Source organism: Muscardinus avellanarius (genome assembly GCF_963383645.1).
Source record: "Muscardinus avellanarius genome assembly, chromosome: 13".
Lineage (NCBI taxonomy): Eukaryota > Metazoa > Chordata > Mammalia > Rodentia > Gliridae > Muscardinus > Muscardinus avellanarius.
The window spans coordinates 38,124,592-38,135,879 of NC_137799.1; the positions used below are offsets into that span (position 1 = coordinate 38,124,592).

At 41.1% G+C, this 11,288-nt stretch overlaps 1 protein-coding gene across 1 annotated transcript; it reads left to right on the forward strand.

The window, feature by feature from the left end:
* Positions 1-6,253: 6,253 nt before the first annotated feature.
* On the forward strand, positions 6,254-10,110 carry TOMM5 (translocase of outer mitochondrial membrane 5; the record flags this gene model as incomplete). The annotated part of the gene is made up of 2 exons (XM_080709323.1): positions 6,254-6,374; positions 10,032-10,110. The coding sequence occupies 2 exons, from the start codon at positions 6,254-6,256 to the stop codon at positions 10,064-10,066; spliced, it is 156 nt and encodes a 51-aa protein (XP_080565449.1). The 3' UTR covers positions 10,067-10,110.
* Positions 10,111-11,288: the final 1,178 nt, after the last annotated feature.

Sequence of the window (11,288 nt, forward strand, 5' to 3'; positions counted from 1 at the left end):
TTCAAAACCAGCGCTAGAGAAAATACTCAAAGAGATTAACTACAAAGAAGAAATAGGTAACACACACCAGAACAAGAGAAACAAGATTTTCCATCCAACAGACAACTAAGATTGGTTATCTGTGGAGATTCATTATTTATGTTAGTCTTTTACCTATCTCTAAATTGTATTGTTTGCTTTGATGGATATACAATATTTTTTTATTTTTTAGGGAGTTTGTATACTCTTCTGTTGCCTGTGCCATTGAAATCATATCCAAGAAATCACTGCCAATTTCAGTGTTGTGAGGTTTTATGACCCAGATTTTCTTCTAAAAGTTTATAGTCTTAAGATTTATATTTAGGTCTTTTATCTATTTTGAGTTAATATTTGTATATGGGATTAGGTAAGGGTCCAATTTTATTCTTTTTCATGTAATTATTATTTTTAACAGTATTTAGTTAAAAGATTATTATTTCCACCACCAAATGTCCGTGGAAACCTTGTCAAAAATAACTTGATAATATATGGAAGAATTTAGCTCTAGGCTTTTATTTAACTCCAATGGTTTATATATCTGCCTTTAGAACAGTACTACACTGTTTCAATTATTGTAGCTTTATATGGTTTGAAATCAGAAAATATGTATCTTCTAGCTTTGTTCTTTTTCGAGATCATTTTGGGTATCTAGAGTCCATATTCCATATTAGGATAGATTTTTTTCTGAAAAATAAATATATAAATATATGATAGTTTCACCTAAAAAAAAGAAAAAAATTCTCTGGTAAGAAAGAAAGCAAAAAGAAATATTGAAATGTTATCTTTAAGTTATCAAAAGCTTGGTATCAGACAAATGAAAGTGTTATGTGAGATTATCATTGTTAATTTTGGATAAATTGCTATAATACTAGATGTCAACCACTAAGCCAAGCATGGGAAGGAGGGATGGGGAGGGAAGGGAGTGGGGATCGGGTGGGGGCTGACTGGGCGATGTGTGCATGTATGTCTACAAAAGTTTTTTTTATCCCACTATGATGTATGAATACAGTGCACCAATAAAAAATTTAAAAAATTTAAAAAAATTTTTTTAAATAATAATTTTTGTTTCGCCAAACAAAAGCAAGTTGTACTAAAGTAGTGGGAAATAAGTACACAAAAATGTAATATAGAATTTGGAATAAATTTCTTGTGGGGACAATTACTTTCAACCTAATATATATACAGTCACTGATTACTGAATCCTAAATAGTAGATATGAAATCCATTCATTACTCAGGGGGCACTTACTGCATCTTTTAAATGTGTGAATATTTGTTCTCAGGGGATTTAACAATGAGTAATGAGCTGGGCATGGTGGTGCTCACCTGTAAACCCAGTACTTGGGAGGCCGAGACAAGAGGATCACAGGTTCAAGAACAGCCTCAGCCATGTAATGAGACTCTCAGCAACCCAGCAAGACCCTGTTTCAAAAATATAAAAATAAAAATGGGCTCGAGGTGAAGTTTGGAGGTAAAATGCCCTTGGATTCAAACTCCCGTACCACTAAAAGAAAGAAAAATGAACCATGATATATTCGTAGTACTTGAGGTGCTTGTAGTCTACTTGTGAAGTTTTATTCATTCATATTCATTCTTTCCCTCGGTCTCTGTCTCTGGCTCTCTCGTCCTCTCTCCCTCTCTTTGTATGGAGGATTGAACCCAGGGGCACTATACAGCACTGAGCCCTTTTTACTTTGCATTTTGAAACCAGGTCTTGCTGAGTTACTCAAGCTGGCCTTGACCTTGCAATCCTCCTGCTTTAGCCTCCCAAGTAGCTAGAATTACAGGCATGTGCCACCATGCTTGGTGAGATCCTATATTTATGGGTCATCCAGACCACAAAGTGTTAAGAATCAGAACAGAGAACAGGGTATTATAGAAAGAAAATATGAAGGAGGTGAAAGCTATCAAAATTCTACTCAGCCTCTAAGGTTACAAAGGTCCTTCCTAAACATGCCAGGTGCTGGGCAGTCATTTCTGGAAGTCACCCTATCTGCTGGGTAAGGACTCGGGTTAGCATCGACCACAGAGCAGCTCTGGTGAGAGTCGAGTGCCTTTTCCTGTCCTGATTTTTGTTTTATTCATTTGGGGTCCTGAGAGGGCTCAAGTTTATTTGAGGGATGCCAGGCCCTGTTCTGAAGTAATGAGGAAGGAAAGTGTGATGCCGGTAATAACAGAATCCAGATTAACTAGTGGTGGGTGTGGAAAGGTGGAAGGAGGCTGCCCTCTGCCCGCGGGTGAGTAGCAGCCGCCTTCACCTGTCTCTCCCAGACTGGGACTGAACAGCCCCCGGTCTCCCTATCATCACCTGTGCTCGCCTTTGTGTGGAGAATCATCACCGAGAATATTCACAATTACAATATCAAGAGTTGCAAGGTATGATGGGGAAAAGTGTCACACCGGGAGCCCGGAGACCTACTCTCGTTCCCGCTTGCTCTGTTTCTAGCTAGCTTTCTGCTGGGTCTCGGTTTCCTCCTCTGTTAAATGGAGTTGAATTGTTGCAATATCCAAACCTTTAGCTCCCTTTAAATTAGAAAACACCAGGTTCTTGTGATTTCATATTGGATTTATTCCCCAATTATGAGCCATCAGTCAGTCTCTGACACTGCAAATACAGATTCCTCCCTAGCGATGGAAGTTAAAGTACTTAATTCACTTACAGGTCCGTTGTACACGCTGAATGTTTGCAGGCAGCACTGTCTGGGAAGTCGAGGCAAAGGAAATGGCTCTGAAATCTCTCTGAGATCTAATGGAAAACAAGGCAGGCTATGACATCAGCTGCCATTTCCCCGGCAATGAGACAAAATAATATAAATATCAATATTAAATTATGTGCACATACTTTTTATTTTTGCCTTTCGTGGCAAATCAGTGCGAATCACTGGCTCTTAGCCTCTAATTGAGGCTATGCAGAAAGAAGAGGAGAGGTCAGCAAAGCATCTCGGTGTTTCAGGGCTACAGGTGACTTTAAAGGTTATGCCTAAACCTCTCATCATCCCAAGAGCAAAAACCGAGGGGTCTGACATGGGAGACAACTCAATCCAGGGCTGACTTCCTGAAGTGAGTTTTCTCAGTTGCCGCACTTACACCCATTGTGGTTGGACACCACCACCACCTATATGCCAAATAAATAAGCACTTTTTAAAGTGGAGAAAAAAACCCTCTCTTTTAATGAATTTCCTCCATTACACCTAGTGGAGCCATGCAAGGCGAAAGAAACTGAAACTGAGTTTCTTTTCTTTCTTCCTTCTTTTTTTTGTCATAGTGGTGGTACTAGGGACTGAACTCAAGGGCATTCTACCTCTGAGTTACATCTTCAGCCCTTTTTAAAATTATTGTTTTTTTATGGTACTGGGGATTGAACCTTTGAGCTACACCCCCTGTTCGAATTTATTTCTTATTTGGAAATAGGGTCTCTCTAGGTTGATGAGAGTCTCGCTACTTTCTGAGGCTGTCTTCAAACTTGGGAGCCTTGAACCTGTGATCCTTCTGTCTTAGCCTCCCAAGTACTGGGATTATAGGTGTGTACCACCATGCCTGGCTTAATTATTTCTGAAACAAGGTCTCAATAATTGTTGAGGGCCTCACTAAGTTGCTGAGTCTGGCTTCTAACCTGCAATCTTTCAGTTTCAGCCTCCCAAGTACTAGGATTACAGGTGTAGGCCACCACCCTGACTCAGGATAAGCGCTTCTGAGACAAACAATTCACCCCCTAAATTATATTCAGAACCAGTTTTTCACTCCAAGATACAGCATCTTCATAATTCTACCCACTGCCTTTCTCTATCCTAAAGTAGACCTTTCTAAGGAATTGTCATGAGAATAATGCTGTCTTTTATATATGCCTTTACACTTATCTATTTACAGTTGCATATATATGTATATACATTTATTTATTTGCAGTATCATATATAAATGGCCTGCCGTTTGCTATACCACATGCCAGGCAACTAGGTACCTCTTTAATTTAGCACTGGATGAATAAAATTAAAATGGCAAAAACCTGTTCTTTTTACTAAGAAATATAATTTTGGGCTAATCTCCCCCACTCTTTGGTTTCCTATGAATCCAGGCAAGTTACTCAAAAGCATCTCAGTAAAGGAAAAAAAAAATGCATGGTAGTTCCATCTGTGAACTGTTTATGTAAATTAGATCAGCACTGGGGGGCTAAGTTTTGGGCATCATGTAGTAAGAATCATTCCCTCCTGATTTGTTTTGCCTTCCTATTCATCAGTGAGATCTCCCCTACTGTCCCATTCTTCCTGCCCCGGAAAATGAACATACCAGCTGCTTTCCTCCTCGATCACATTTGATGGTATTTTGACATCCATATGCTGCAAAGTATTATGTCCAACACGACACAATTAGAATTCAAAATGCATAGACTGGAAGGGATTTTTAAGAGCATGGACTCCTAGGCCCTCCCTTAATAACCACTTGACGTGAACTTACAGAGCAACAGATCTGCCCCTTGTCACAGGGAAAGTACGTGGCACACGGTGGCAGACCCAGGGGCGGTGTCTCTAGTTTTCCTCGTTCAGGCTCTTCCCACCCCTCCAGTCGCTGTCCAGCTTTGCACGGGTTTTCTAAACACAGTTCACTGGAGGCTACTTCTTGGAGTGAGACCCCACACACACACTCCCGAGCTGCCTCTGCTACTCCACTGCATGAATTATAGATGCCAGAGGTTATTAAAGCGTGAATAAGCAAAGGAGTTCTTTTCCTCACTCCAGTGTCTTAGACTCCATCAGGAAGGTGGGTGGCGATGCTTACGGTTATCAGTTGCTACCATAATAAATTATCATTATAATTTATTCAAAATTAATTGTTACTATGCAATGTGCTGTCAGGAAGGAACATTCTGATATTGAATTCTGTGAGCAATTCAGGCATGTGGTTCATGTCTGAGAATTATATATGATTAGTTGGCATTTATAACTTAGCATAACTAAAAACATTTTGATGATTCTGTGACATAAAGTCTGACTGCTTTAAACTCCTACCTTCTGACTTCAGGAACATCCATACATACAGCTACTTATCGTTAAAGACTACCAACAGAGCATCAGGTGCAGGGGAAAACGAGTTCAACTTGACATTATAATTATCTATATTACAACCTTGCCCCCACACATCACTAGTAGAATGACTTTAGATGGCACATTTGGTTTCTGAGCCTTCCTCTTCTCATATGTAAAATATTGATCAGATTTGAACTTGGTTTACACATTCTGTATTACTAGGCCTGTAATATAATTTGTAACTCTGAAAATGAGAATGGAGCATTACTATGAAAAGTGTTAAAAATCCTGTCTCCCCTGGTGTGTCACAGGTATAACTATGCATAAAAGTCTTCAGTTGTTTCTAGTTGTGTGGTCTTGGACAAATTTCACCATCCTTGCCTTTTAGTTTTAACTCATTATAAAAATTTCAAACACCCAAGATACAAAGACTAGAATAACTAACTAAAATGACATACCAAAAGCCCGGCGTGGTAGCGCACTGCTTGTAATCCCAGCGCATAGGTTCAAAGCCAGCCTCAGCTACTTAGTGAGGCTCTCAGCAACTTAGTGATAGCCTGTTTCCAAATAAAGTGTAAAATAGGTCTGGGAGTATAGCCCAAAGGTAGAAAAGTCTGTGAGTTCCACACCAAGTAACACAAAATAATAATAATAATAATAATAATAATAATAAAAATAGTAATAAGACATACCAATCATAATCTTAAATAGTTTTAACTACTTTGCTAATATCATTTCATCTGTCTTCCTCAACACTATTTTCCTCTCTTGAGATATTTCAGAGTACATTTGGACAAGTTGTTTTAAGGATCTCTAATTTTTAATCCAGGGAACCAAGATTACACTATGCAAACCACGGAGAACTGTATTGAGTATTCAATAAGTGAATTAAATAACTATGGTTATTTATGGTAGTACCTATGCGCACAGCCCCTACCGGAGTGGGGCATAAAACCACTTAGCGCTGTCTGCTCTCCCGACATTAAAAAAACTGGAGGAACCGAAGCTTCGTGCCTAAGGTTGCGAGCGCCCCCTTCAGGCCGCCCTTCTCGGGCCGGGGAAGATTGTCCCTCGCAAGCTCCCGTCACCCCGCGCGGAAACGGAGGGGCGGGAACCGGAAGTGGAGTTGGGCCGAGTTCCGGGTGCGAGACCGCCACGAAGGAGTGGGGATCTGTTCGCCTCGCCGCGGCTGGAAGCTGGTGAGAAAGAACCGTGATGTTCCGGATCGAGGGCCTCGCGCCGAAGCTGGACCCCGAGGAGATGAAACGGAAGATGCGCGAGGATGTGATCTGCTCCATACGGAACTTCCTCATCTACGTGGCCTTGCTGCGAGTCAGTGAGTATCCTCCCGCGCTGTGACCGTGAGAACCCTCGCCGACGCCGCTCCTAGGGCTCCAGGCCCTGGTGGGGCTTGGAGGAGCTGAGCGGTCTCGGGGCGGGCGTCCGAGGGCGGCCATAGTGTACTGTGTAGGGTCAGTCCGGGTGGGGGGCCGGAGTGCACGTGGTGGCCCCGGGCGCGAGGCTCTGTCCTAGCGCGCCCAACCTTAAGAGCGCTTGAAAGCACTTCAAGGCTCCCCCCCCCCAGAGCAACTCTCTTGATTTGCAGACCAAAAAACAGCCCCAGGTTAGGGAAATGGCAGGCCCAAGGTCATTCAGCGACTCAGTGAGTGAACGTGACCCAGAATTAAAACTCAGTACCAGGTTTTCTTCCTTCAGCGCTGACCTTTAAAATTCAAAAATATTTCTTTCTACTTGTACAGTGGATAAAGTTAGTGCATGCTTGTATTTTTAAGGAATGGGGGAAAAAAAGATCTGTCTATAGGATTAACGAAACCACATGAAATGTTAGGTTTTGCTGTTGGCAGAAAGTTATTTCCATTTTTTGGCCTTTACAGTGGCCCTTTGGGGAAGAAAGGGTCTAAGATTCTTTATATCAATCTTTTGCAAATGAGTGCTCGATTTTCGGGTTACAGGCACACTGGATAGAAGAACTGGAAGTAGGTTTACAGATTTTGCGGTACCGGGGATGGAACCCAGGGGCATTCTACCTCTGAGCTACACCCTCAGCCCTATTTTTTAGTCTTTATTTTGAAACATGGTCACATTGAGTTGCAAAGGGCCTCACTAAGTAGCCGAGGCTGTCCTCAAATCATGATCCTCCTGTCTCAGCCTCTCAAGTACTGAGATGGTTGCTTAATTTTACTCAGCATTTCACACATGTCTTGGCACTGTCTTCTCGTTCTTAGTACTATTTTCATTGGCCTTCGTGTCTTTTGTGCAGGTCTGGATGGAGGAGTAGTACTGAAAGTCACACCAAGGTCATGTTGTAGAAAGCTGTTAGCTCCTAGGCTGGAGCTCACTGGGGCTGAGGTCTCTCCCCTATTCAAATGCCTCTTTTATTGTGTACTCTTTCACTGTAATGCTCTGCTTTCCCAAAAGAGGGAGCTTTGGGGAACAGAAACACCCACTATGATCTTGCTTGTTCAACAACTTACAACTCTCAAATTTACGTATTTCCTCATCTTACCCTTTTTGGGTGTTGACCTAGTTGTCGTAAAATATGTGCTGTTTCTCAGTAACCTCTATATTTGATATGAGTTGATTTATTATCACCAATTTATAATCAAGATATAATTTGTATCTTATCTAATTCATCCATTTAAAGTGTATTTTATCATGGTCAGAGATGAGCAGTCATCACCACCATCAATTTTAGAACGTTTTCTTCCTTAAAGAAATATCATGCCCATTTGCTCCCATCTCATTTCCCCCTTTCTCCAGGCCTTGGCAACTACCAATCTACTTTTTCCTCTATTGACCTGCCTTTTCTGGATATGTCATATAAAAGGAGTTTTACAATATGTGGCCTTTTGTGTCGGGCTTAATGTTTAAATAAGATCCCAAGCCAGACTTTGTAGTACATACCTGTAGTCCCAATACTTGGGAGGCTGAGACAGGATGACAAGTTCCAAGCAAACATGAGCAACTTAGCAAGACCCTGTTTCAAAATAATAAAGTCTAGTGGTATAGCTCTAAGGTAGAATGCCCCTGGTTTCAACCCCCAGTACCAAATAATAACAACAATGAGATTCCATTGTATAGACATACCACATTTTATTTATTCACCTTTTAATGGATTTTCCCTTCCTAATAAGCATTAATGAAGATTGTATGTCAACTTCTAACAGATCTCAGTAGCTTCAGCTTAATGTTAAGAACTTGTTTTATTAAGTGTGCCTATTGAGAAAGAAGGTTATCTGTCAGATTTTTTTGACCATAGCACTTTTGCACAGGAGAGTAATGTCACTTCTTTAAATCTGTATGACAACACTAGACATGCTAGACATTTCTGTGTACAGCAGTTAATAAACCCTCATTTAAATAATAATTGTGCTAACACTATCATATATGATCTGGAAGGCCTAGGTGAAATGGCTAATCAGAGAGAGAACAAAATAGGTGTGGGAAATACTGACTTGTTTCCTCTAGAGGTTTTTTTTTATGGTACTGGGGGTGGAACCTAGGGGCTTTTCTACCTCCAGGCTATACTCCCAGACCTATTTTTTAATATTTTATTTGGAAACAGGGTCTTACCGAGTTGCTGAGAGACTAAGTAGCTGAGACTGGCTTTGAACCTGTGCGATCCTCCTGTCTCAGCCTCCCAAGTGCGGGGATTACAAGCGTGCGCCACCATGCCCAGCTTGAGGGTTTTTTTTTTAACATTTAAAATAAATTTCTATGGTAAGGAATTGTCATTTGATAGAAAATTGAAGTTACTCTTTATGGCTGTTAAGGGGGAGAACGAGATGGAGGAAAGATTTTTTTTTTTTTTTTTTTTGGTGGTACTGGGGTTCCTGGAACCCCTTCTACCTCCGGGCTACACTCCCAGACCTATTTTTACATTTTTATTTATTTGGAAACAGGGTCCCCTAAGCCAGCCGTGCAGCTGGCTTCGAAACTGGTGATCCTCCTGTCTCTGCCTCCCAAGCACGGAGATTATAAGCGTGCGCCACCACGCCCGGCTATTTTTATTTTTTATGTATTTATTTATTTTTTTGAGGGTCTGGGGATGGAACCCAGAGACATTTGACCTCTGAGTACACCCCCTGCCCAATTTTTTATTCTTTATTTCGAAACAGGGTCTCACTGAGTTGCAACGAGCCTCACTAAGTAGCTGAGGCTGTCCACGAACCGCGATCCTCCGGTCTCAGCCTCCCAAATGCTGGGATTACAAGCGTGTGCCACCACACCCGGCTTTTATTTATTTATTTATTTATTTATTTTTTTTTTTTGCGGGTGTGGGGATGGAACCCAGGGGCATTCAACCCCCGAGCTACACTCCCTGCCCTATTTTTTATTCTTTATTTTGAAACAGGGTCTCACTAGGTTGCAGAGGGCCTCACTAAGTAGTAGCTGAGGCTGTCCACGAACCGTGATCCTCCAGTCTCAGCCTCCCGAATGCTGGGATTACAAGCGTGCACCATGCCCTGCTGGAGGAAAGATTTTTAAACTATGACAAACCGGGCATGGTGGCACACGTTTGTAATCCCAGCATTCGGGAGGCTGAGACTGGACAGCCTCAGCTACTTAGCAGGGTTGTTCACAACTCAATTAGACCCTGTTTAAAAAACTAGAAATTAGAGCTGGAGGTGTATCTGGGGTTACAATGCCTCTGGGCATTCCCAGTACCGGGGCGGGGGGATTTAAAAGACTTAAAAAAAAAATAGGGCTGGGGGTTACCGCAAATAAATAAATAAATAAATAAATAAATAAATAAATAAATAAAGTGACAATAAACTTTATAGTAATCATAGTTGAATGACACTGGAATGAGTGGCTTGGGGAAGCAGTGAGTCTCTTACTGTGCTGTACAAGCAGAAGCTTGACCATCATTTAGAGTTGTGAGTTAAACCTATAAGTCCCCCACCCATCTTAAAATGTAACCTGGGGACTAAAGAGCCGAAAACTAATTTTGAGTTTGTTTTTCTTTTAGCTCCGTTTATCTTAAAGAAATTGGACAGCATATGAAGATTGGGCATCACACTGTGAATGCATGATATGAAGAACTTGGTTACAGTTTCTCTTCAGTCTGCTAATGAATAGGCCCAAATGGTGTAAGAGACTCTTTGATTGAATGGACTAAAAATTCTACTTGTCAAGAACAAGTAGGACTGTGGTAACTGACCTTCATAACTAAAATATAAAACTATTTGGGAAGTTTGAAAAGACATCTTGGAGTCATAGTGTGCTCTTATACCTGTGATATTTGGCCTCTGTGAGTGTTGGTATAATTGTAAATAATGTCAAACTCCATTTTCTAGCAAGTTAATTATAAGGAAATTACGTCTGAGATGGCACTGTCTTGTCAGTCATTTCTGTTTACGCTTTTACTTCTGTCCAGAGTGTATTTGTGAAGAGTCCCTTACAGTTAACTATGATTTATGGAAGTCAGCACACAACCACGGTGACATTTAATCAGAGGACCATTAGACTATATTTTTAATAAACATGCCAATTAAGAAAATTTGGGTTTCTTATTGTTCTTATCCCACTTTTTGCTGAAAATTCAATAATCACTGGTGAGATTATTTAATATTGTGGTTATTATAAGATGCTTTGAGTTCCTCTTGTTTGGGACTTGAGAATTAACTACTTCTGATAAAATGGCATTACGTTTTCCTACCAAGCAATCTTTGTGAAGCAGAAAGGGGTAACCCTTCTCCCCAGAGGCAGCTGCTTTCACCTCTTTCAGCTAATTGTGTCTAAAGAGTATGATGGTTTTTCTGTCTCAGGCACTGCGCACTGACTTGCCTATGTTCTTTGGGACTTAAGTTTCTTTTCTTCCATTGCTTACATTTCTTGTCATCTCTTCCAGGGCTTACTGTAGTATAGTTTTGATTAGACTCATATTATTAGAGCTCTAACCTTTTTGCCACTTACTTAAATTGGACACATTGTGCAGTTTCATTGCCTACTCTGTTTCATCCTCTTAAATAAAAGTCCTCCTGGAGCCTTCTGACCTGCCCAAGTCTGGGCTGAGAGCCTTCTATGCCTGGTGCATGGCGATTGCCTGGGAAGCCCCTTCACTTTCATCATGGAATTTCTTTTTCCTCTTGTTTTCTGCCATTTTGGCTCTTTTTTCATTTATTCCCTTGTTTCAGTAGAGCCCTTTGACCAGCATGATTCTGAAAAAGGCAGCATAGGAGGCAGATGTTTCTAAGACCTTGCCGGCCAGGCGTGGAGGCACATG